Genomic DNA, 27922 nt, shown 5'->3' with positions numbered 1-27922 from the left:
ACTGAGAACCATTTCCCTTATTTATGAATTCTGCTTATTCGCATTAAAATGTATGTTTATTTAAAAAAAAAATGACTTAACTTGGATGTCATTACACCACATTAATGGAAAATTAAGCTCACAAAAGGGATGAAATTAGTGACTGCACTAATATATTCTGTTTTCTATCCTCAGATCGATGCAGAATAAACAGTCAGTAGCCCGATTTGTCTGCTTCATATGTCTCATCCTCGAGTTCCCTGTTTGATGGAGATCTGACAGCAGTGCATGAAACTCCCATTTCTTGACCTTCACATAGATATGGACAGATGACATTCTCATTTTTTTTCCACAAAGACCTTGCTGTGTCCATATATATAAGCTGAGAAATACAAATATGTTAAAAAAGACATCAACTAATGCCTGGAAAACAGCAAGGGCATTAGTGAATCCAAAAGGCAAATAAAAAAAACAAGTATTACAAGTAAACCAGTATAAAAAAAACAAGAAACTGTTCATACAAGTTATTTCCAGTGAGGTGTATATGAACCTGCACAGCCACTATTTTTTCGAGAGTTTTGGCTCGGAAGGGCAAATTTGAAATTAGGCTGAAATTATTTAAATCGGTACGGTCTGAACCGATCTTTTTCAAAACTGGAGTTATTATTGCCGTTTTAAGAGAGGACAGAACAGAACCAGAGATAAGAGAGGAGTGTACGATATTAACTATCAATGAGCCAAGAGAGGGGGGGTGAAAGTTCAACAAGATTAGTGGGTCAAGTTTACACGATGATGACTTTAATTACTAATAACAGAAGACAGCTGAATTATTGTAGGAAGTTCAAAACTGTTAGAGAGGAAGACAGCTGAGTAGGAGAAAAAACTGCAGGTAGAACAAATGATCATATCATGAGTTGGCCAAGTTCAGAAGAATACCAGGGGACAGAGCGAGAGAAGGAAACAGTTTGAGTTTTTTATATCTGTATCCAAAAATATCCAGATATCCAGATATTTTACCAAAATTATGTGGTTTAAGGATTTAATCAGTCTTACACTCGAGACATGTCAGTGCATATAAGACATGGAAAATTGTCTTTATTCATTTGCAGATACAAAGGTGGTTTGTGCATCTTACAAACATTATTTCACTTTTACTAAGATACAGAATGTTTTAAAAAGAAAAGTCATAATTTATGTTCACATGTACACAGATCTTAGGATATATTTCAGTGGAAATTAACAGTGTAAAAAAAGCAAGACAAAGTATAAATATGCAAACAACAGCAGACTAAAAATATTTGGGAAATTAAAGGAACATGTTGTTTTCCACCTTTTAATATCTACATTTCATTTACATTTTCTACATTTAAAATTGATGTTGGCAAAGTAAGAAACCATTCACAATTTCTAAACATCTGATGTAATCTCAGATTTAAACTCCCAAATTTATGAAGTTTATTGTCAATCCAGCCTGTAAACTTTTTATTATCAACACTTTTGTCTACCTAAACTTATGTTTCATGTCTGTAACGAACTAAAGATCTTCTCACTCACATTAACTCATTTAGTGAGATCAGAATCAATTATTCAAAATTTACACATTGCATTTTCTAATTACTCTACAAAAACCAACATATTAAAAACACAGTCAGATATAATACAAGTTGAAGTGCTTTTTGAATAAATACCTGTGCAGAAGGCAGCAAAGCCTTTTCATATAGTTGGTAACTATTAAAAATATTACAGTGTATCAAAATGTAAATAATGTGCATTAATGGGGAATACAAGGTAGGCTATTGACATTAGCAGAGAAGGAATTATTAAGCGTGTTAAATAAGTTGTGTTAAACAGTCACATGAACAATAATTATTAAACCTTGGGTTTCTGCATGAACTATGGATTGCTACAGGTATGAATCTTTAGTCACATCTCAACAGAATATTAAACAGACGTGCTTGCCTCTTGTGTCTGGCATGAACAGCCTCCTTCATGGAGCTGTCTATAAACTCGCTGATGTTTTCCTGTGCTGTGACTATTGAACATTTGTAGAAAGCCAATCCATCTGATGCTTATTCAGCTTCATGTCCAGTGTCATTGATTTTTCACTGATGTAGCTGAACCCAAAATTATTGCATGAGATGTAAAAACCTAATTCAGAAAAAGTAAGAGTATTGTGCAAAATAGAAACAGAATGCACTGATTTGTAAATCTCATAAACCTATATGCTGCATGGCATGATTCTGGCATCAGTGTATGAGCTCAGGAGCCCTAACAGAAATCACTGTGAAATGCAGGTTAAAGCTTTCTCATCCAAAGAATAAACCACATGTGAACATAATCCAGAAATGCCACTGAGCCAAGGCAATGCACTGAGGCAAAGTGGGAAATTCTTCTGTAGTCAGCCAAATCAAAATGTGAACTTTTTTTTTTTTTAAAACATGGATGCAGCTTTCTCTGGGTTAAAGTGCAGAAGAGCCACCTGGGTTGTTATCAGCACTCATTTAAAAATCCTTCATCTCTGCATCAGGCCCTGTGGACCTGACAGCTTGCACATCCAACACCAATGCTGAAAAGCCAATCATCCAGATTTAGATTTTCTTTATGCCAAATTCCTGTTTCCTACTCTTTAAGTGGTATACGGTTGTGGTTGTCTGTGTAAGTGGGAGCATCTAATCTCTCCCTGTGGTGAATTTAAGAGTGGACTGGTTCCATCTTTGATCTCTGTCCTCCCAGTACCATTTTTGTTTCATGTTTTGGTTCACTTTAGGTTTTACACTATGGCTTATTTGTTTACAATTCATGAAGAATAATAAGACTATAAAAAAATATGGGGGTCATCTGGGATGTAGACCGGAGATATCATACCCCTAAATAAGTTTGTCATGGTCCGACTAATAAGGAAAAAAAATCATAGCAAGAACCACTGTTAAAAAAAAGACACGAAAAAGGAGAAATTGTTTACTAATTATATTGTTCATCATATGGGCTTCTAGATATATTTTTACTAGCTTTGGACAGAGAACGACTGAAAATTGTAGCAATTTTCTACTTGTGTCCAGTCTGTGAACTAAGCTAAACTGTCACTAAGTGGATTAGAACAGACTAACAAATGTTCCATATATTCCAAATCCTCCTTGACTTTATGCGTTAATGGTAACAGTAGCTTCATTCTTTTTCTCCTCTGTTTCAGCAGCACCGTCATCATGAACCTTATTTTCCTCAGAAGGTTGATCAGATTTGTTATCAGTGCCTGACTGCTTGATCTGTTCATTAGTGGGGGCAGAGGAGATGAGAGGTGATTTTTCCTGCGTTTGATTATCATTGGAAGATTTATCAGATTTATTATCAGTCCCTACAGTTGAAGCAGGGAACGGTATTACAGTGATGTCATCCTCAAGATCATCTTCTCCAAACTTTTTCCTTTTGAAGCAACCGAGCTTGTGACAGACACAAAGAGAATCATTAGACCAAACAGCAATTTGGTGATCTCAATGCAGTTATGGAGATTCAGACAACTTGATATAAAGATAACAGTCTTCAGGCTGAATATAAACTCTCACCTTAAACAGGATGATTGTGATTATGATCAGAAGTAAGAGTCCCAAACCGGCTCCAGTTGAAATGATCAGCATTTTATTTGGGAGGATAAAGAAATCAACCCGAACTTCAGTCTGTTGGCAGAGAAAACACAAGATTTCAAATTAGTGCCTTACCATTTTTAACATTAATCTAGCAAATAGTTTGAATTATTCATGTGAAGACTGAAGGTACCTTTTTTGTTGGAAATGGGAATTGTGTCAAATTGTCTTTATTCTGTGGGTAATAAATATAATAAATTAGGTTTACTGAAAAAGCAATGACAGAAACATGCTGTGGTCAAAATCAAACATACCTCTGGATTGTTCAGCACATACCGAGCCTTGTCATAGCCAACATGCACAGAACTTACAAAGTTAATCTTTCTGCTGTCTCCAGTGTATTTTTTCAGAAAAGCAACATTCTGTAAAGTAAGAGCAGATTAATTAATATTAATTAATTTATAATTTTTATATATGTGTAACATCTATTCTGTGTGTATTTAGTACATACGGCTGCCTGTTGTGCGGCGTCTTTAAAGTGGACTTTTCCCGACAGTGTAAACTCAGCAGATGCATAGTTCTTCAAATTGAAAGTGTTGCAGACGATGGCCACGCACTTATTTTCTGGTAAGCAGTTCTGTAACACAACCAATATTTTTTTCTTTTTTAATTGAGACATATTATATCTTTATATCTTTTCATTACTTCTTAATCTGTCATAAATATACTGCAGTAACTGTGGATACTGATATGATGATTCAAATGACATCAGTACAGTTGGAAGTATACATGAGTTCAAACTTCTCTAAACACTCAGTTTGCTGTTCCCTTGGTTTCAGGGAAAGAAAATTAGATAAAGCTTCTTGTTTTAGAGCAGAGGTTCACAAAGTGTGGGGCCCGCCCCCTGGGGGGGCGCAGAGCCATTGCGGGGGGGGGCAGTATGAAAAGAGAGAGAGAGAGAAAAAAAGAACGTTTGGACACTGCTAGCATAATTGACAGGTTTTTGACGGGGCTTCCACACAAACGCAAAGCAGGAGATGAAGCATCGCTGAATATGTTTCCAAACCAACTTCCTTCCAAGTCAAAGACTAGAAAATATGGTGAAGCATGTCTTCCTTTTGGCTTCACCTGCACAAGTACCGAAGTAGGTCTCCCCTGCAGAATTGGTTTTCCCTGCGTCGGGAGCACACGCTGGGCTCTCCAAATCACGGACAAACAGTATCCCGCATTCTTGATTTTTAGTTCACAAACACTTCTTATAATGAATAACTACTCCTGACATTTTGCTCTTTATACAGTAAAGTTACAGCGGGATACAAATAATATCAGGCTGATCCTGCCACGATTTATTCCCCCTGTCCAAATCACGGACAAACAGTATCCTACAGTTGTTTATGTTTTTCAACCCATTTTGCACAGAGAGGCATTTTTTGAAAAATGTATTGATAGCAATGTTGAAAATTATTACACAGGAAAAAAACAACTACACGTAAAATAATCACACCGTGATGCCTCTGCCTTTGTAAATGGAGGGCCAGGAACTGCGTGTGTGTATGTAAGCATGTAAAACCTGAAGATAGTCAGATTACCAGCAACAGTATTTTGTCTCTATCTGCCATTCTGCAATTCTTCTCATGTAAACAATAACGTGGCGCACAGCGTGACGTGAAAAAAGGTGGTGGGGGCGCGCGAACATTTTTCTTGTAAAACAAAGGTGGGCCTAGCAAAAAACGTTTGGGAACCACTGTTTTAGATGGAAGATGAATTGAGAGGTTGTTCCAAAGTCACTTATAAGATAAGTATTACTTTGAACTGTGCATCATGTAAAGTTAGTCTAATAGAGTCCAAGCACGAATAAATAAAAACAGTAGCACAACAGTTTCCTTTTAAGGTATTAATAATTTTACAAGATGTCAATATTTTATTAAATCTCTTGTACTTACCTTAAATTTGTGGTTAGTATTGGCTCTGCACTGTGTTTTGTTCTTAAAGAGAAAAAGTATGGTAAGCTTTAAGGTTTGATATTTTCATATGGAGCAGCAGTGTTCAGACACAAAATTACCTCCTTGACAATGATTTGATAGCTTTTCATTTCAAAGCTATGCTCCAGTACAGTTGGGAATTCCAGGGTGATGCTTGCAGGAAACTCCTTAAAGCCAGTGTTATCTATCTGTAAATGGTCATAGACAAAATGGTCATTTTAAATAAATACATCTGGAAATATTCAGTTTTCTGATGAGAATCAGATGAAAATACTGATAACAGCCTCATATCAGTCAGTTACAACCAGATAGTTTAGTTTAGCAAGAACATGATCAATAATTTTGATTGATCAGCTGAAAAATGAAATCAATACAGGAAAGCCATCAAGTCCTCTAAAGGCCACTTGAGGCTTGGTCTAAACCACAGACAGTATAAAAGGTGGATGTAGGTTGTAGGTCTGAAAAGTGAAGCCAACAAAGTTCCTTAAACCTGCATTATTTTGAATGGCCTCCAGGGGGCGCTGCACAGGGTTATAAAAATACTTCTGGCTCTATAAAACCAGTCTATGGTCGAACGGGCCTGAACTCTGGAAACACCCCATTGATAGGCTAATATCTGATTTTGTGTCACACTGAATAAAACATTAAGTCAATTTTGGAAGTTTTGTTCATTCTAAGGGTCAGAAATAAGGATTATCCAGAATATTCTTATTGGCTAAGGAAATGTGATGTGAACAGGTGTGGAAGACAGTTGCTGAGAGTTCCCAAAGCACATCCCAAAGCCGTGAGCGAAGCTGCAAAGTACGCCACAAAGAGGCTTTGGATTAAGAAGGCTGATCGGTGGATTGCTGTTGATACATGAGTCTGGGCCTGATGAACCGCAGGTGGGTCACCTGGGTGAGGGTAATTCATCTGATGCGAGACCCAAAACAGCAAGTGACCCCATGAAAAGTCACTCATGATTGTTTGTTGATATTTCTTGCAGACCCCCACCACATAAAAGCAGGATGACAAAGTTAGTCACTACCTCACTGGTTAGTGGATAAAAACACATTAATAAATAATTATCAGTGACTATCATTTTAAAACTGCATCTTGACAGGAAAAGTATTCAGTGAGATCATTGATCACCAGTTGTGTTGGATAGTTTCTTGTTACAGAGTCGTCATGTGTCTTACCCTGTATGTAATAGTAATTTCTTTAGGTTCAGTCTCATCTGAGGTGAAGTTCAGATAGGTAGTGCTGTCTTTATTCCTGAAAAGATGACCGCAGCATTTATACAGTTATGCAACTACTGACTTGTAGAAATAGATTAAACATAAGGATACAGATAATATTTTATGTGAATAGTGATACTTACACTGTTAATATCATTTTAATTTCAAATTGCACAGGAATGCTTTTGGTGAGGGTGCTGGTCTTGTTTCTGTCTTGATTATCACTGAGCGTGAAAAAGACATTTCTTGTAAATATCAAAGTAAATATTTTAGAGAAATGTTTATGCAGTAGATTGTTGTACCTTTTTGCTTCAATTATCATGGACATCCTGTCATTCCACTCATAATTATGCATGACATGGAAGGAGGATTGAAACGTTGCCTTTTTGTGGGAAGAAATGAAAAAGATGTTAGGCCTGATTCACAGATGAAGAGAAAACATGTAAGGAGGAGAAACTGGTAGCTAAGACTGAAGTTTCAGACACTTGGTCATTTGTGAAACTTCACTTCTGTCTGTTAGGATGGTATCTGGATGTTTTATGACTCACAGAGGATCTGCTGCGATACACAGGCTGGCTCACACCACATACGGTTTTGTTGCGTTCTTCTTGATCCCGGCAGTCATGCGTTGTTAATCTTGAATACTGTTTTAAGAAAAGAAATGGTTGGTATGAGCTGAGACTCTAAAATAAAAGTTTTTACACCTACTGTGACATTTCATTTGATACACTGCAGGTAACACTAAGTTTAAACTTTTGAAGGTTAAGTTATACTGCATAGTGGAGGTCACCGAGGCATTCTATAACCTGACCATCATGCACAGGTTGGCGCATATATTTTTTTTTTTTCAAAAAAACATCAAACAAACAAACAAAAAAAGCAAGCTGTCCATACCTGAGGCCTTGGAAACTGCCAAGCAAAGACTCACAGCCTTGGCCAGCCGCTTGAGGAGGTACACCAGAGAGATAGAAGGCAGGAGAATAAACCAGCTGTTCTCCACAGAACCAGCAAAGGTGTACTCTCAGTGGCAAGGGAACAATAAGAGAACAGCACCACCAAGGCTGGAGACGGAGCAATACTGGAAGAGCATATGGGAGAAGGACGCAACCCATAACGGCAATGCTCAGTGGCTAGTGGATCTGAGGGCAGACCATAGCGACCTCCCTGAACAGGGTCCAGTAACCATCACAGTGGCAGATATCCAAGAAAGGGTCTCCAGTATAAAGAGTTGGACAGCACCAGGGCCTGACATGGTTCACGCCTACTGGCTGAAGAGGCTGACTGCACTCCACGAGCGTCTGGCAGCACAAATGAACCAGCTGCTAGTTGACGAGAGACACCCGGAATGGCTAACCGAAGGTCGGACGGTCCTGATCCCCAAGGACCCCAAGAAGGGACCGGTCCCATCCAACTACCGACCAATAACCTGCCTCAGTACTACATGGAAGCTCCTGTCAGGCATCATATCGGCTAAGATGAACAGGCACATGGGTCAATACATGAGCGGGGCACAGAAAGGGATTGGCAAGAATACCAGAGGCGCAAAACACCAGCTACTGGTAGACAGAACAGTCAGCCGAGACTGCAAGACCAGACTGACCAACCTGTGCACAGCCTGGATTGATTACAAGAAGGCCTATGACTCAATGCCCCACAGCTGGATACTGGAATGCCTAGAATTGTACAAGATCAACAGGACCCTAAGAGCCTTCATCAGGAACTCAATGGGGATGTGGCGTACAACACTAGAGGCCAACTCCAAGCCCATAGCACAAGTCACCATCAAGTGCGGGATCTACCAAGGAGATGCTCTGTCCCCACTGCTGTTCTGCATAGACCTGAACCCCCTCAGTGAGATCATTAACAAGACTGGCTACGGATACCGACTACGAAACGGAGCGGTTGTCAGCCACCTCCTGTACATGGATGACATCAAGCTGTATGCCAAGAGTGAACGAGACATCGATTCACTGATCCACACTACCAGGATATACAGCAATGACATCGGGATGTCATTCGGGCTGGAGAAGTGTAGTCAGATGACAACAAAGAGAGGGAAGGTAGTCAGAACTGAGGGGATCGAGCTACCAGAAGGCAACATTGCAGACATAGAGGACAGTTACAAGTACCTGGGGATCCCGCAGGCGAATGGGAACCATGAAGAGGCAGCTAGGAAAGCTGCAACCACCAAGTACCTGCAGAGGGTCAGGCAAGTCCTGAGGAGTCAGCTGAACGGTAAGAACAAGATCCGGGCCATCAACACCTACGCCCTGCCCGTGATCAGGTACCCAGCTGGTATAATAAGTTGGCCAAAGGAGGAGATAGAAGCCACTGACATAAAGACAAGAAAGCTCCTTACCATGCATGGAGGGTTTCACCCCAAGTCCAGCACCCTGAGGCTGTACACTAAGCGGAAGGAAGGGGGCCGGGGACTGGTGAGTGTCAGCACCACGGTCCAGGATGAGACAATGAACATCGAAGAATACATTGGGAAGATGGCCCCAACCGACCGTGTGCTCAGTGAATACCTCAGGCAGCAGAAACCCAAGAAAGAGGAGGAAGGCGAGGAACCATCATGGAAGGACAGGCCCCTGCACGGTATGTACCACCGGCAGATAGAGGAGGTGGCTGATATCCAGAAATCCTACCAGTGGCTGGACAAAGCTGGACTGAAAGACAGCACAGAGGCACTAATCATGGCAGCACAAGAACAAGCTCTGAGTACAAGATCCATAGAGGCTGGGGTCTATCACACCAGGCAAGACCCCAGGTGCAGGCTGTGTAAAGATGCCCCAGAGACAATCCAGCACATAACAGCAGGGTGGAAGATGCTAGCAGGCAGGACATACATGGAACGCCATAACCAAGTGGCCGGCATAGTGTACAGAAACATCTGTGCCGAGTATGGCCTGGAAGTTCCGAGGTCAAAGTGGGAGATGCCCCCAAGGGTGATGGAGAATGACCGAGCTAAGATCCTGTGGGACTTCCAGATACAGACGGACAAAATGGTGGTGGCTAACCAACCGGACATAGTGGTGGTAGGCAAACAGGAGAAGACGGCTGTAGTGATCGATGTAGCGGTTCCGAATGGCAGCAATATCAGGAAGAAGGAACACGAGAAGCTGGAGAAATACCAAGGGCTCAGAGAAGAGCTCGAGAGGATGTGGAGGGTGAAGGTAACGGTGGTCCCCGTGGTAATCGGAGCACTAGGTGCGGTGACTCCCAAGCTAGGCGAGTGGCTCCATCGGAGATCTCTGTCCAGAAGAGCGCAGTCCTGGGAACAGCTAAGATACTGCGAGACCAGCTTGTTGCCCTACTGGCGCCCTTATTAACTCTCTCTCTGATTCTATAAATAACCCGGGTGCCTATTTGGATATCTCCTTTAAGCTTGAAAGTGTCATCTGTAGTTAAATCTGGCTTCTTTCAATTACACCAGATTTCTAAAGCTAAGCATTATATACCATGCAGGGACCTCGAAAAACTTATCCACGCTTTTGTGACCTCCAGGTCAGACTATTGCAATTCTCTTTACTGTGGTCTCCAATCCGTCTCTCTCGAAGGCTACAGCTTGTTCAGAATGCATACACTGTGCGATTTTTTCAGTCGCGTTATTCAGCTTCTGCTCAAACTGCACGACTGACTCACAGGCAATGTTCCCTCTAATTTTTCATGTGTCTGAGCGAACACACAAGCTCCCTGAGCGGTCCCTTGGACCACTGTGAGCGACATCAGACGTGTGCGCTGTGGTCACGCCAGCATCAAATCCATCCAAGTTACATGGTTTATTAAAATAATCAAATCACAGCATTTAAATTTATGTTAGACTACTTTTAAACTGCTTCAGCCCATTTACAATGAAAATGTAAAATAAAAATAAAAAAATAAAAATCTAGCCATTGGCCTGTATAGTATGTTAACACTATTGGAAGTAAAAATAACTTGAACTCCAATTTTGAAAACAACTTTCTTTTTATATATATATAAAGCTCTGACTTGTATTATGACTATGAGTCTGTGGTCTGGGAGAGAGTCCTGTAACTCTGTCTGCAAAATACAGTATATAATGACCAATGTTGGGCAATTAATTATATAGTTACTCCTCAAAAAAGTAACTCAGTTTGGCAAACAAAGTTTTTTGCAGCTATTTTTTTTTTAAATGCAGCCAATGCATTTTTAAATAAACATTTCAAACTATTTACAGAACAATCAGCTGTTCTGCATCAAATCTGATGCCACACAAATTATTTGTGCCACTTCAAAAAATTATTTCTGTCCACTATGAGATAAAGGAGAACAACAGCCTGATACCTGCAGGCCTGACAACAGGAGATGTATCACTCCTGTAACACCCGTAACATTCAGCAGTAGCCTCATTGTTCTGACACACACAACAAAACTATTGACTACACTACACACTAACTACACACTAACTACACAAGATTTGCGCTAAACGTCTCAAATCTCTCACATCTCAAAACACTGCCGTCACTCCTAAAACTTCCCCCCGTTTCTTAACAACTAGATGCCACGTTGCCATACCATTTTTTGATTGGTCGACATGGTACTTTTTTGGACGAATAGGAAAGAGAGAGGGGGGGTTGTTTTTGCTCACAGGTGGAGAGTGCTTTCGAGCGTTTTCCTTATAAAACGCCGTTTTTACCGTTTCTTCCCGCAGTAATTATAAACAACGATAGTATTCAGGAAGAAAACCAAACACTGCATATATTTTTTTTATCACAACTCTGGTTTTACGTGGCCTATCAACACAATTTAAAAACTGGTATAAAGTCCACACTTTTTCCGTCAGTTGTTCCGTCTGTCCTGCTCACATCTCCAATGGTTGTACACGTTGTCATTAACGTGGCTTCACTCCACATCAGCCACGCCGCTTTGCTAGCTAAAACACCGGTGTCGGCACATAAGGACGCTGTCATAGCCTGTCAACGACGTTGGATTAGCTGCGTATATACGAATGTGAATCGCATTATTGGCTGGACTATGGGATAAGGTGGCATCGTTCTAATCCCATAGCAGCCAGTCACTTACTGACTAACACTGCAAAACAGAATTGTTAAAGTATTAATTTTAATTTCAATTCAGGTTAGATTTTTTTTTTGTGCGCAACACAGATTTTCTGTGCGCAGAGACCGTGCCAGCAGTGCGCAATTGCGCACGTGCGCAGCTTAGAGGGAACATTGCTCGCAGGGGTTAGAAGTTCGTAGGTCACGATGCAGGGTCTCACACTATACGGCCCGATGCTCTGATGCGACCTGAGTGCTCACACTGTGCGTCCATAACATGAAGGTTATAACAGAAAATCTGTCGCTCGCTCTCCCTCTCTGTCTTTCACTCGCACAGACACGCACACCACCACCATCAACTTTGCTAAATCGCTAATGAAAAACACTGATCAGGCAGCTGTGATTGAGAAGCAATGTCCATCCAACTTCACGGTTGTTGTGGTCGTGATAATTTTGTGAGGCCACATCGAAAAGGCTCAGATGAGCTTTCCAAAGTTCTACAAGTTGTGCCTCCATCGCTTGTGTCCAGACCAAACGCTGCACTGCTGTGCTGCTCCATCTTTTCACTTACATTTCTGTGTTTGCGCGTGCGCAGTGTGAGAGGCTGCGGCGACACCCTCACGACGGCCGACAGGATTTTAAACAGGTTTGATTTTCTGTGTTAATCGGTGTTAATCGCTTATCTAGCCCCACGTATAGGCCTACTACACGATGCACGACGCACAATGAAGGCGAAACTCGGGCCGATTACCAAAACGGTCGCACGAGTGAAACATCGGCTCAAATGAGCCAAAAATCACACAGTGTATGCCCAGTGGAGCTAGAAAATTTGATTCCATCACTCCAGCTCTTGTTGATTTACATTGCTTACCTATCAAATATCAGTTAAAAATGTTGCTACTCACTTTTAAAACTCTGAATGACATTGCACCCAGTTATCTCACTGATCTTCTCAATCTGTACACTCCTTGCCGAGCGTTAAGATCATCAGGCCAATTACTCCTGGCCCAAACTAAGTTTAGGCTGAAGACCAGAGGCGATCGTGTCTTTGCTTCAGCTGCACCCAACCTTTGAAATAGCCTCCCCGCTTCTATTTGTGCCCCAGACTCTATCCAGTCCTTCAAATCAAGATTGAAAGCTTACTTATTTAACCTGGCTTTCCTGACCAGTTAATGCCTTTTATTAAACTTATAATTAATTTCACTGCTGTTTTTTTTTTTTTTTTTTTTTTTTTTAACTTCTTAGTTGATATTTTGTATCCATGAACTGACCTTCCTTCTGAATTGTGGTTCTATACTTATTTTACTTAACTCTTCTGGTCTATTAGTGCCTCCTTTCTGTCTGTGCTAATGCCCAATCTGTTCCTTGTTAATTGATTTATGATGATTCTTTGTATTATTGTGAAGCTCTTTGGTGTGCCTTTGGGTTTTTAAATGTGCTATATAAATAAAACTGTATTGTATTGTATTGTATTGTATCTTTATAGTTACCCCAATAAGAGTCATCCTAGAGAAGGAGAGGCCTGGAGGATAGAACATTATAAGGCTGGTGTTGTATGAGTCATCACCATCATTTTTCAAATGTATAGTCACATTGAAGTAGTTATTTTCTGTCACCAATAATTTCGGAGTCCTGAGAGAGACAAACAACACCTAATATTAAACATATGACATTAATCGTATCATATCTGAGGCATGTTTGTAGATATACATACTTGAATTCGAAATCGACATCCAGTTCAGCGATACAAGTGTCATTTTTTCTACATTGTTTCTCAAAAGGAACCTGTGAAAAATAAAACTTGTGTTTATTTGATGCCAAAAAATATTTCCTTCCTAACAAACATGGTAAACTGAGGTGGTGAATGTGGTAAACATTGTAAATCCTGCTTTGTCAATATTGTGAATATTGATGTTGTATGTAGAACGTACCTCAACAGCAGAATGCTTTTTGCTGTCCATGTTCAGGATGATGTTTGCAGTCTCACTGTCAGCTTGAGAAAAGTTTAATTTGATGCGGATGGGTGACAATGTGTCTATCACACATTTCTGTAAAGCAAAAGCAACAAGAGGAGCAATAAACACGAGGATTAGGATCAAAGTTAGCATTACTCTTGTTTCTTTAAGAGAGGCTGTCAAAGGTCAGCATAGACAATAGGTGTTTTTGATCAGACTGAGAATATGTGGAAATATTATGAATTCAGCTTCATACAGGCATGTAGATGGAGAAGTTTAAGCAAGTCATTTTATCTTTCAGTTCATAGGTAGAGGTAAGACTTCTGGTTTTCGTATCAGTTTGACTGAAGAAACCTCGATGTTTTTGTCTCATTGGGTCCACGGCGAGCATGTATGTGATGTTCAGTCCAGAGCTCACAGTCCCTGTAAACCCACAGAGCAGGATTAAAATAATGCATTCACAGGGTGCAGTCAGCAGCTGTTAAATGGTTTACTGGATGAGGCTCCTACCTTGTTTGCTCTTTGTTGCTTCTTCCATTTCAAAACAGGCTGTTAAGGTAACCATAAGTAAATTTCCTTCTGCACCCACACAGTCAAGTTTCTCTGTGCTTATCTCCTTAGGGTGGAAAGATAGGTGAGCCATCACATTAAAGACGGGCTTGGAGCTGAAAGACATTTAAGAACAGTAATAAGAAAGTAGAAATGATGCCCTCTTTCAATACTAAGGTTTTATATATCAGCACATAATACAGTATAGCAACATTAGTTCTTTATTTTATATACAAAACCAAATCTGAAAAATTTGGGACACTTTATAAAATGTAACAACAGAATGCATCAATTTGTAAATCCATATTTTATTCACAACAGAACATAAAAACATATCAAATGTTTAAAATGAGAAAGTCTACCATATTAGAAAAAAAATATTAGCTCATTTTAAATTCAATGGAAGCAACACATCTAAAAAATTGATGTGGGAGAAACAGCAGGCTGGAAAAGTAATTGGTACAAAAGGAAACATGTGGAGGAACATTTTGCAACTCATTAGGTTAATATGGAACCAGTCAGTAAAAGAGAAACATCTCAGAAAGGCCGAGTTTCTCATAAGTAATGACGGGCAGAAGTTCACCAATCTGCAAAAAACTGCATCTACAAATTATGGAGCAATTTGCAACAACAACAACTTTAAGTTTGTGCTTTTCCCCCAAATTAAAACTCAAAGCACAAGAGTTGTGCAAAGGGAGCTGTAACCCTAACACTAAGCACACTAACCCTACCTTAAGACAACAGCAGCGCCTTGTGATCCGATCACAATATCTGGGAGGCCGTCCTCTTTGATGCCGACGCCCCCATCGATGGCCTGTCCAAAGAATCTTATCCCAGGTGTTATTTTGTCTCCTGTGATTCTCTGAAATAAGAGATTTCAATACTGAAAAAGTGTTTTCACATATATTTGTTTGGTAGAGAAAAACGGTGTATTTACATTAAAATTTAACAAAGGTCTTATAAGAAATGCTACTCTTTGTGATGTAGATTTCACATGACATTTTGTCCAGTCTCCTCCATCCTCTCTATTCTAATTTAATTATATTTATACAGCATCAAATCACAACAACAGTCGCCTCGATGCCCTTTATCTAAGCCTTTTCTACTCACAGACAGTTGGCTGTTTTTGTGTTTTACTTGTTTTGTTTTTTTAAATTCTGGAGATCAACAGTTTCACAAATATCAGCAATCATTTCAAAGTCAAAATCTATGAGCTCAAGTTTTAAGGTTTAAGTCATATCTTTCTAATAGGTCTTTCTCGATCAATTTCAGCCCTTATTTCTCCTCTGCTGCACCTGTCTCCTGCGGCGTGCCTCAAGGATCTGTCCTCGACCCCCTGCTCTTCTTACTGTATATGTTCCCCTTAGGCGCAATCTTTGAGAAGTACAACATTGCACATAATTATTATGCTGACGATATACAGATCTATTTCGAATTATCTGATGATCCTGCTATGTCTTTGCACGGTTTTCGTGAGTGCTTGCGCGAGGTCAAAAATTGGCTCGCAGGTAACTCTCTTATCCTAAATGACAGGAAAACTGAAATCATCGTGTTTGACAGTAGTATCCCCCGTGGCCAACTCTGTGATGCCTTCGGTTCCTTTGATAGTTTCCTCACCGACACTGTTAATGACCTGGGTGTGTTTTTAGATAGCATCTTTAAAATTTGACAAACAAGCATCTGCTGTTGTCAAATCTTGCTTCTATCAATTGCGTCTTATTAGCAAAGCCAGACATTATGTCCCGCATGGGGACCTGGAAAAGCTTATCCACACCTTCATGACATCTAGGTTGGATTATTGCAACTCCCTTTACTTTGGTCTGAACTCTACTCTTCTCCATAGACTGCAAATTGTTCAGAACGCGGCTGCTCGTCTCCTTACTGGTAGTGGGCGGCGTGTCTCTATCACCCCTGTCCTTGCCGACCTGCATTGGCTTCCCGTAAAGTATCGCATTCAATTCAAAATCCTGCTGCTCACCTTCTGAATTATTAACAATATAGCTCCAAGCTACCTCATTGAGCTACTTAGATTATACACCCCTACTAGAGTACTAAGATCATCTTCCCAGGAACTCTTGGTACACCTGAGATCCCGGCTGAAGACTAGAGGTGACCGAGCGTTTGCCTTGGCTGCACCCGATCTATGGAATAACCTCCCCATCGCTATCCGCGAGTCTGATTCCATTCAATCCTTCAAATTGCAGTTAAAAACCCACTTATTTAGCCTCACCTTTTCTACCAGTTAGTGATTGTTTGTTAGTTAGTTTAATGCTTATTTCTATCTTCGGTTCATTCTTTCAGGGGGTGACCGTGGCTCAGGGGGGTTGGGACGTGCACCTGTAACCGGAAGGTCGCCGGTTCGATCCCCGGCCTCTCTGTCCTGGTTGTTGTGTCCTTGGGCAAGACACTTTACCCTACCGCCTACTGGTGTTGGCCAGAGGGGCCGATGGCACGATATGGCAGCCTCGCCTCTGTCAGTCTGCCCCAGGGCAGCTGTGGCTACAACCGTAGCTTGCCTCCACCAGTGTGTGAATGTGAGCGTGAATGAATAATGGCATTGTAAAGCGCTTTGGGTGCCTTGAAAAGCGCTATATAAATCCAATCCATTATTATTATTATTAACTACTTTTAATCATTTTTAAAATTTTTGACTGTTTTATCCTTTACATATATTGTTCTTTTATGCTTTTATATGCATTTCTTTTACTTCTGTGTTTTTAATGCCATCTAACATGCTAGCATGTTGGTACTTTGCCACAGCCTTGATCCTCCCCTGTTACTTCATCTCCCCCTCTTGTATGTTAAGCATTTTGGTACACCACTGGTTTTAAATGTGCTATATAAATAAAGTTTGTTGTTGTTGTTAGTTAGTAAACAATGAAATGAATGCTACACGTGTACTATATTCAAATGAAGAAAACAATTACAGTAATACAAAATTATGTAAAGTGTATTAAATTATACAATAAAATACTATTCCGTTAAAAGTAAACACTGCTCAGAGATTGAGCTGACTTGCTGGAGATTTGTGCTGTTAAAGTTTTTTTTTGTTACTTGAAATAATACTTAAAATCGTGGGATTCATGGCCAGCTGTACCTTAAAAGATTTTAATGTCAGTTGACTCAGCAGATTACAGCACTAAGATGGCGACAAAACAAAACTCACCTGTTTCCCTGGCTTTCAGCTCGAGTTAACACCCGGTTTTTCTGTTTTATTGTAGTTTACATTATTTTATTTTATTTTATTTTTATTTTAGTGTACTCTATTATTTCTATTTTCCCCGCTGTTTTCACTGGCTGAACCTGTAAAGCACTTTGGTCATCTGTAGCTGTTTTAAATGTGCTACACAAATAAAGTTGAAGTTGATTCTATAGCTTTATAGCAACTTTTGACTATTATTGAGTTCACTGAGGTTTACATCCAGACACTTGAATATTTTTCTTCACCTAATTACAACATTCCTGTCAGGTTAGCAAGAACATTTCTGATCTGGCCCTCTGTTTTTTCCTTTTTTTTTTTTTTTTTTTTTTACAGCAGACATCTTTCTTTACACGATGCTCCCATTTGTACAAACTTGTGCCCCCCAAAAAAGCCAAACAGGAAATAAGTAATCTGTCAAACGTTATAATGGCAAAAACAAAAATTTCTCCTTTTTTTAAGTTTAAAATTTATTCAGAGGAATATTGTTATTAGATGAACAAGAAAAGTCAGCTAAATATGTTGATTTTAGTAAAGTCAAAGACTGAGAAACTTAAAAAGTCACTCATGTTACGTTGATATTTTGACTTTTCTCAGCTTAATTTAGAGTGATGTCACAGTGGCTATGTCCATCTATACATATATACAGTTTTATAAGTTGTATAAGTTCCTCTGATGCTGTTGCTGAACTTATGTAGGTGTTAAGACTGAGACAGAAAAATGTTTTTAAAAGTAAATTCAAAATTACTGAAAATTATTTCACTTGTTCCAAACCCATTGCTGTTCATGGTTACTGTGGTTTCCATGTTCGTCTCTCACCTGGCTGAAAGTGCTGCGTATCCCTCTATGTCTGTCTCCAAGGTAGATATACACAGCACCTCTGTTATCATCCTCAAGCGGAGCTCCGACAGCAACGTCTCGGAGTCCATCTCCATTCAGGTCTGCAAGGCTGGATATGGTGGTGCCAAATCTACCCATGGATGGTCCCGTCACATTCAGTTCACTTTTCAGCTGCAGCTATGAGAAAAGTGGAGATTAGTTCATTGATCTTGATCACAAAAGCATTGAGTGTCACACTGTAATCTCACAAAGTGGTGGCTCACCTCATCAGTCAGAGTGTAGATGTAGATCTGACCTTCTTTCTTCTCCTGAGGCTGGTAAAACGTTGGCGCTCCCACCAGCAGGAAATCAGTGTCACCGTCTGAGTTAATATCCACCGAACACAGCTCGGCGCCGAAGTAGGAACCGATCTGACAAGTTAGTTATATCATTAGTTCAGTTTTAATTTAGTTTATATCTTTTAAGGATATCCAAAAAATGTGACTCACAAATCATCAATACAGGGAAAATGCTTCATGTACACAGAACACAACATTACTGCACAGAAAATATGATTTCATAAAATAAAATAATCATGCTGACAAAAACAAGAATCCCTAAAAACATTTCCAGAAACCGACATGTACGCCTGCAAAGTAAGTGTAATCCTTTACTAAATCAAACAAGTTCTTTGGTTTCCTCTGTGTAGCCACAGAGTTTATTTGCCTTTGCACAAGTCTGGAAAGTTGCAAATATTGAACGCTATCATCATTTTTAGACTCAGACTACTGGTGCAGCTGATGATGCACTTCATATTTCTTTCACTCCCATCTTTTCAGTCCCTGTACGACATCACTACTGCAACTTGGTGACTTCTGTCTTCGCTCTCCTTTAGCTTGTGTTTTGTAATGTTTGACATTTGTGGTTTCTCTCCATGCTCTTATTTTCTGTCTTATTTTATCTCAACTAGTCTACTAGAGGTCTGTTCCTGTTATTAGAGTCCAATCAAGTGTTTAATCATACAGGGCTGTCTTGGGGTTCATTAATTTTTATTTACAGTCTTTGCTTTATAATATAGCACCTTTCTATATTTGTTAATGTGAATTGATGATCTACACATAGAAGTGCTTTAAAATAGAAATAACAGTAGATTTGATCAAGAAAATTTGCATTTCTTTCAAGGCAAAACTACATTCAGGTATCATTTTGACATGGAGACACAACGACTTCCAAAGCAAACTGACGTTTGCACATGCTGAACAAAGCACATTTAATTCTGTTCAGAGCGCAATGAAAAAAAAAATCACCATATAAGTTACCGACCTGGTCTCCAGTTATTCTTTGTTCTGTGACCCAGTTGTTGCTGTTTTGTTTGAAAAGTACGACCTGTCCTGTGTGCTGAAACCGGGGTGCACCCGTGAAATACAAAGAAACACCACCCCTCTCTCCAACAGAGACAGAATATCCTGCAAGAGTCAAATATAACATGCAGCATGTTTTTATTTGAAAACCTAATACGTGTATTTGTTGTACTTGGAAGATATTAAAAATGATTTAGACTGGAAGCTTCCAGAGTTCATTTGTTCAAGTGTTGAGCCAAATAATGAAATCTTATTTTAAAGAAAGAAACATCAGATAATATGTCAAGAAAGTTTACCCATGTAGGAGTCCATCTCCATTTCTTGATCCTCAATTAGTTTTTCCATTTTATCTCGATGTTCTTGGAGAGAACCACGCCAGCTGTTTGTTCCCACTGAACCCAGAATCAGTGTTTCCTATAAACAGGAATGTGCAGGTGTAATGAAACAGAAATCCCAGGTATGGTTAGAAAAAGAAGTGGAAGATCAACTGTGTCATCTGACCTGCTGCAGCTGGACTCATTTTTCCAGTTATTCAGCAGCAAAAATTAAGTTGTAAGGATGCTGAAGTGCTAAATTTTGCATGGATAAAGCCGTTCAGGAGTTCAGCTTCAGTTCATGTTGTGTGGTTTCTAAACCTTTACTCTGATCTTCAGATGAGTTTAAGGTGCTCAGATATATTTTGCTCACCTTGTTGAAAACAGCGCTGAATCCACTCTGAGACATTTCATCAGTCAGGTTTCCTGCTCGAGCCACTTTGGAACCTAAATATGGATCATCAGGGAGTACACGTTACAGCTGCACATGTGGAAGATAACATAAATATTTGATTTGGGGAATGAAATTAGACGCCACCTTCCACAACAAAGATCTTTTTCTGAAAATTCTCCAGCACTCCTGTGAGTCCATCATAATTCTCTATTTTGAAGGCATTTTTGTCTTTTGGTTCTGAAGCGATGAGCCTAAATTTATCCAGCTTTGCATCCTTGATCTGAAACCAGAATACAGCTTTAAAACATGGAGTTCCAAGTCTGACATCAGCATAAGAAAAAGATCAGTTCTACACATTAGACTTGTTCTGACCCACAACAGTAAAAATTAAATACATCAAAAGGAGCCACTAAACAGAAGAAAGAGGAGACATGATATATGACATTACCCCAATAACAAGACGAATTATATTTTTCTCATCATATTTTTTAATTATCCCATTTCTGTCTGGATCAGAGGGATCTCCGTCTGTGATTAGAATCAGAACTTTAGTTGCATCAGGAGAGGCGCCTGCAGCTTTGTTGTCAAAGATATCATTACTGAAACAAAAGTAAAAACAACTTTTGTAACACAATAAACCAAGTTCTGAACATGAACACATTAACACTAAATCAACAAACTTAAGATGCAAATAATGTCACAGTTGTGTTGAGCCTTTTGTCTTTTATTGTAACTGAACTTACAAAATAAATTCGAGGGCTCCGTGTGTGTTGGTGAGACTTTTTAAATGCTTTTCTTTCATAAGTTTATCGATAGCACGGCCAGCCTCATAGTCGTTGAAGTCAAACACTTTGTTGAAGGTTTTGGAGAACTGAACTGCTGCATACTAAAAACCCAAACATAAATTAGTTAGATATGACACTAAACAGTAAATGTATCTTAACAAATAAAAGCTGTGAATGCTTAAATGTTGCAGTAGTGCAGTGACCTTGATCGATGTGTTCTTCAGGCTGTCCATTATCTCCACAATAAAATCTTTATTCTTGTTGAATTCTCTTTCAGTCATACTCGCTGATCCATCGAACAGAAAGACGAGGTCCACTGTCTTTTTGGTGCATTCTGGGAAAATAATAAAAAATTTTAAAAGTCTGTATCCAAATATCATAAAATTTATTTAAAAAATAAAATAATTTAGTCACGACATGAACATGGAGGACCGCATTTTAAAAACATACTTTTTTTTACTAAAGCTCCTTAAATTTACTAAAATAAACATGGAGGAACACTTTACCTTGATACGCAGGTTTGAAAGAGGAGATTTCCCGGAGTTGATCAGAGAGCTCATAACAAATACTGTTCAGATAGGAGTTCTCATTGCATTCATGCACCAAACCTGGACTGCAAACCTAAATCAGAGCATAAAAGTTAAATAAAGCTCTGCATTTGTTTTGCTCATAGTGAGGAGGAGAGAGAGTGATTTACTCACAGTGAACCTGGAGCCGGAGGAATCTGCAGCGATCGACAAGCCAAGATGTTTGACTGCTGTTGTGTTTGACTGCAGGCCCTCTGCAACTGAAACATTTTATTATAAAATACACAAACTTTTACAGTAATCTATTTCTATATTTTAATAGAGTTATAAATTGTGTAATATTCAGTTGATACCAGAAGGGTTGAACCACTTGTTTTGGTAAGGTTGGTAAATTCCTCCAGATCCATTTAGCCTGAGAGGTGCAGTGACAACTATCCTGTGGAAAATGATAACACTAATTAATTAATATATTCAGACACTCAAGCTAAGACAAGGTCACTGTAAGATCCCCCAACAGCTGCTAAAAAGCAACCAATTGAAACACAAGGGTGTGAAACATGGAGCCCAAGGGTCACAACGGCCCTCTGGATGACTTCACGAAGCATAAAATTTAAACTTTTTAAAAGAAAAAATCATTACAGGAAAGGTTCAAAGTCCTGGCAGATCTATACAAAATGTTTGAATAATAGAAAAAAATGTTGTAGTTTTCCAGATCACTTGGATCAAACTGGGTTCTATGTGTCCCTTGAATTAAATGAGTGTGACACCCCAGCTTTGATTTTCAGTTAAAGCCATTAACTTTAATATTTTGATGGCATGCTATGTGTATTATTGTGCTCCTTAAGCCACCTTAAACATTTTCAGTTAATATGACTGTTTTCAGTAAAATGAAAGCAGCTACAAGTGTTGCTATTTTGTTTTTTATTTAACTCTGCAGCTGCTGATTTTTAAATGCAATAATTAGTCGATAATCTTGTCTTCCATGAAGCTTCTGGTGAGTGAATACACACTTTGAAAGAGCATCAGCATGACTGGAATTCACCTGAAAGACTTTTGTTAACAAGCAGAGCATCACTCTGAACACTTCTAGCAGTGATACCACAGCCATAGTAAATAACCAGCTGCTCTTTGTGTCACGGCTTAGCTTTTCTAAAACGACGGTTAATAAAACACTGAAAGAAATGTCCCAGAAACTGAAATGTTTATAAGAAACTTTTCATTTCTCTAATTACTCTGAACATTTGGGTTTGAAATGCAGCAACAGAGTTTTAACTAAAAGAAGATGCATTTGCTGTTTTAAGCAGCGCGTTAGATTAGTCACAGCAGTATTCAATGCTCAAGTCAAAACCACAACCCATCACAGGAGGCTTACAAATGCTAAACTGGAATCATCTCACATATTCATTTTAATTTCAGCGAACGTACCTTTTGTTACCATCACCAGACTTGTACTGTAGCACCTTGTATCCATAGAAATCAGCTGGTTCGCCCTCGTGTTTCATAGGCTCTGTCATTTTGATGTTAAAAGCCAAACAGGCAGGGATGGTTGAAGCTGAGAAAAGGAGAAAAATATGATCAAAAGTTCTACCAACTGGAAACAGGTCACTGGTACTACCAAAATATCTGAATTTAAGAAGAATACAAATACTGAAGTTTTAATATTATATATTAAACATCAGAGACAAATCCTGAAGTTGCACTAAGTATAGTTTGTAGGGATACGTCCCAAAAAAAACTACCCAACAGCATGTGTTCATTAGTAGGATAGAGATCAGAGAGTCAGCTTTACGTCCTTTTTATCCATTTAAGTTTTGTTTGTTTTTTTAGTGACAATTGAGGGAGAGATACCAGGATAACATTATGTAGTATGGATCTAGCTGCAAAAGAAGTGAATGCATGGGTATTATTGTGTACTTCACTTTCTGAATGTGTTTCTGGGCCCTAATTGGGAACACAAGTTTCACAAAATGATTGAAGAACAACGACTCATCAGGAAAGTATTAAAGCTGGGATCAAGGAAGATGAGGGCAGTTAGAAGCAGACTCGTGTGTGCAGTTTAGAGGAGTCACTTCCTGCTGGCCATTTAAACAGTTTCTGTCAGAGAGAGAAGCATAAAAATATAAAAGGACAGAAATTCTAGGTCGGAAAAATGAAGCCAAGGTGACAGCACCTGAAGCTCGCATTCTTTTTAATAATGGCCACTGGTGAGATGACAGTAAACACTGTCCTAATAGGTTTACAAGCTCATCAGTTCCTTTTGGGTTATATAGAATAAAACATGTGGTCAATTCTAAAAGTCCAAAAGAAGAAGAATGAGGGTGAGTTCACTGCTGCACTTTCACAGTCACACCCACCCAGTCTGTCCCTTTCTGGTAACATCCAGTTTTCAAACACGAACAATTTGAAAAACGCCCTGCTCGAGGCTTCATCGTCAACATCACAGCTGACACGCAGAGAAAATCTCTGCCAAACACTGGTGAATTAAGTGCAGTCGCCCTTCTTCTCCTGCTTCTTATCTTATCCACAGAATAGTTACTTCTATTTTTGGCACTGGTACCAGGGTTGGGGTTTTTTTAATTAAAAATGTTGGGAACCAGTTTCAAAAATGAGCACAGATACTGCACGGAGAAGAGTTAGTACTTAATAGACACAGTTCAGAAGGAGGATGAGAGATACCATCTTTGTCATTTCACACAAGCTCCTCCCTTGTCAAAACCTGGCATTTACCCACAATGCAACTCAAACCACAAGAACTTTGACAGGAAACTGATGTGAAACAGGTGAAATTAAGATGTCTGATGAGCTCACTTCTTTTAAACTCCTCTTTATTGCATTAGAAGTCTGCAGACGTAAGAGGTGATAGTGACACACTTCAGGCAATTTATATTTTGCACAGCTCACCATGGCAACATTAAAGACTTTATACACCTCGTGGGCTTCCCCCTTTGAGATCACAGCAGAAAAAAAACCTCATTCAGCTTTCTGCCACTGTTGTTAACCTTATTTCAAATCTTGGAGTGAAACCGTCATTCAGGTGCTCGACTGTGCAGATGTGTGTCAGTGCAAGTAAAGACAGGATGTGCTGCTTAGCAAATACAAGCAGAGGCAAATGTAAAAGAAATAATAAGAACTTTGACAAGCTGCAAAAATACGCCCAATCAACTGGGAAACCCATTCACAACTTTGACCACGTTCAGCAACACAAGATAAAAATAGTTGTATAACTGAGGCAAAATTAGAAGCGTAGCACATCAGTGTCACAAGTCGGGGTAGGCTTTTGCAGAAAACTGGTTCCCAGTAGTCCCATTCCTTGGACTTGTCCAAGGAATGGGACTAGTGGGACCATAGGCACTCTGCCTGCCTATGGTCCCACTTATCGGCAGCTGATTTCACTTCAGCTGTCAGAGGAAGAAAATAGTGAGGCTGTCTAGAATGTGGATATGAGCATCTATATTATTTTTATTGCACAATTGGACGAGATAAATGGTAATGTGGAAAACTGTGTCGAGGACAGAACCAACCGCATTATGCTGCTAACACAAGAAAAGACAGCATGCTAACGCTAAGCTAGCCAAGACCCCAGAGTGAAAGCTGGGGTCTTTCACTCTGGGATCGGACAGCTAGACCCTGAACTTCAACAGGTAACAAGCAGATGAGCAGTCAGGCTCCAGCCTCCCTTTCTACCTGTTCATGTTTCTAAAGCAGAATCACCATGGTGATTCTTTTGTGCTGGTTTTCATGTTTTCTTTCTGTTTTTAGCTTTGTTCTACTAAGAGAAAGATCTTAGAAATGTGTGTCGTCATTAGGGATTTGTGTTGGTGTGTGCGGCTGTAGCCTCAAGTTTATATTGTTAAATAGTGATTATGGGACAGAGTTTCAGATATTTTACAGAGTAACATGAAAGTAATGTAACGAGTAGTACAGCAAATTACTTTTTCCTGGGAGTAATTAAGTAACATGCTGCATTACTTTGAAAAAAAGTATTCTGTGTAATAATTCATTTTATGAGTAATAACTCCAACACTGATCACAACAAAGACGGGAACTACCTCAACAAACATGCACAAACATTTGAACCACAGCATGAACGCATTAATGTAACTTCTTTATTGCTGCTTAGCAACTCTCAAAACTGAGCCAATGAGAACCCAGGGACAATCAATGAGTCATATTGATAATGGAATCCAGATCACAAATTTCTTATCAATTCCCATATAGTCACAAGTTTTCTTTTGTCTATTTTTTCATTTCTGTAGATGAGTAGTAAATTAATTAACCATTAAGCATGAAAATTATTTGCATGAACTTAAAGATGCAGAAAGTAAGATTAGTATAGTAAATAAAACCAAATGTTGAGCTGAAATAGATATTGAAAGTGTAGAAAGTAGAAAAACAAGCTAACTGAAGCAACATTGTGTAACTACTTAAAATAAGATTTAAAAAAAGTGCACAGGAAATGTATCTAGTTTTGTTTTTGTCAGTTTTCAAACGTGTCAAAAGACGAGATAACAGCGTCAGAAAACAGATGGGGGGGAGGGGCGGGGGTTAAACTGAGTGTGAGTCTTTACACTGTGCTCTTTGCGAGGTAAGGCCTACCCAGTGCTGCATTTATTTATTTATTTATTTATTTAATTTTTTTTGCTCCATCGCTTTAATTTTGTGATTTCATGTCACTGTATTATTACGGGACTGAGTCATAGTCGTCTATAAATAAAATCATAATAATTCACAAAATTTTTGGCTAATTTTCACTTGGTTTTCTTTCGTATTTATTTCCTATTGGCAGCTCTCCTTGCCACAATTCTTATGACACTTCCACAATGGTTTCACTTGAACTGAAAGTTTCATCTATAGTCTAAAGTTTCCAGTTGCAGCTTAGCTTAACTGCACCCAAATGTTCTGAAAATCAATTGAGTCGGATAAAAAAAAAAAACCCACAGGTAATATTACAGGAAATACCGGCTTTGTTCTTTTTTAGTGCCCCCAAATGTGTGAAAACAAAAAGCATGAGAAAGCATTTCAGGTTTACAGGGTGCCGTGCTGAAGCCTGTCTCAGCTACACCCAGATCTGTCGCAGGGCTCAAACTAAACATTTTTAAACCATACTGACTAAAATGAAATGAGGAAACACATCTGGAAACTAGCAAAACTGAAGTGAAATTTAATAATAATAATAATATAAAAAATGAAAGAGGAATTAAATAAAGTCCCAAACTGTGATGACTTATTTAAAAAAATATACATTTTTGCACCTTTCAGCTCCTTGTTTTGGCTTTAAAGACACAGAACCTTAAACAGCTGTACACACCTGGATCTGCTCAGCACCAAACAGCAGTTAAACGGTGAACATAATGTAGCTGAAGGGTCTTTGAACAGTCCGTCAATGTAACATTAAAACACGTGCAGCCCCCAGCGTTCATGCACTGAATCTACTGTATTCAGCCCTCTGGTTGGGCGGATGGTTTGGATGAGCTTTTCTACAGCTCACCACAACTGAAGCAAACATAACTCAACCAATGAAACCGGAAATTCAATTAAATCTTTATTGTTAAGTTGTAAATCCACATAAAGCTGCATAAATTCAAAGTGTGTCTAGCATGCTCCTGTTCTAAACACTCTTCCTGTGAGGATTTCCTGATTTGTTTTTTAGTTTTTCAACACCAGAACATTTTTCTTTCATCAAAATGAAAATTTAGACTTCTAAAAATACTATAATAAAAATATACAAAGTAGCCATGCCTGTCCGCAGATGAACTCTATCTCAGAAATGACAATAAATTCAATCATTTTCAAACTTACCAACAATCACCACGAAGGTGAGCAGATAGACGTGCTGTCGCCAGTGCATCTTTCAAGTCTAAGACTGCTGCTGAAGTTTCTTCAAGCATGTGCCTATGCTTTACTTCCTGTGAAGGGCGTTTCCGTAACAGGTGGTAGAGACAAATTTCTCACGACAGTGCGCTCAATGTTTGCTTCTAGCTTCCTCTTTTTTTTTTGGGCAATTCCTTAAATCCTTCACTTCTCACTTCTTTAAAAGGAAATGTGAAAGTTTTATTGAAGGGAAAAAAGTTAGAAAAAAGCAGAAATAGCTCTTGATTGATCAGCTAGGACCCCGGACCCCTCATAAATTAGATCTAAATGTTTTCACAAGCGCTCCAACAGGCGTCTTTTGAACAAAACAGCTACGGTTTGCGGTTATTCAGTCTACTGAGTCAACAAAAGAAACTAAACAGAATAGGAGT

General features: G+C 39.1%; 1 protein-coding gene across 1 annotated transcript; it reads right to left on the bottom strand.

Moving 5' to 3' along the window:
- Nucleotides 1-1057: 1057 nt before the first annotated feature.
- Nucleotides 1058-27528, bottom strand: LOC134629545 (integrin alpha-M-like). Its single transcript, XM_063476963.1, has 31 exons — nucleotides 27480-27528; nucleotides 23106-23232; nucleotides 22034-22116; nucleotides 21855-21940; nucleotides 21660-21774; nucleotides 21357-21487; nucleotides 21112-21254; nucleotides 20817-20967; nucleotides 20513-20648; nucleotides 20348-20421; nucleotides 19957-20074; nucleotides 19623-19765; nucleotides 18584-18730; nucleotides 18300-18497; nucleotides 15013-15143; nucleotides 14243-14397; nucleotides 13989-14155; nucleotides 13709-13825; nucleotides 13492-13562; nucleotides 13268-13409; nucleotides 7305-7400; nucleotides 7059-7138; nucleotides 6900-6980; nucleotides 6718-6793; nucleotides 5620-5727; nucleotides 5501-5542; nucleotides 4069-4194; nucleotides 3872-3979; nucleotides 3751-3792; nucleotides 3540-3650; nucleotides 1058-3416 (listed from the first exon to the last, which is right to left on the bottom strand). The coding sequence occupies exons 1-31, from the start codon at nucleotides 27526-27528 to the stop codon at nucleotides 3120-3122; spliced, it is 3651 nt and encodes a 1216-aa protein (XP_063333033.1). The 3' UTR covers nucleotides 1058-3119.
- Nucleotides 27529-27922: the final 394 nt, after the last annotated feature.

This window comes from Pelmatolapia mariae, linkage group LG6, assembly GCF_036321145.2.
Source record: "Pelmatolapia mariae isolate MD_Pm_ZW linkage group LG6, Pm_UMD_F_2, whole genome shotgun sequence".
Taxonomy (NCBI): domain Eukaryota; kingdom Metazoa; phylum Chordata; class Actinopteri; order Cichliformes; family Cichlidae; genus Pelmatolapia; species Pelmatolapia mariae.
The sequence above is the reverse complement of the archived record's forward strand: the minus strand, read 5'-3'. Positions and strand labels throughout refer to the sequence as shown.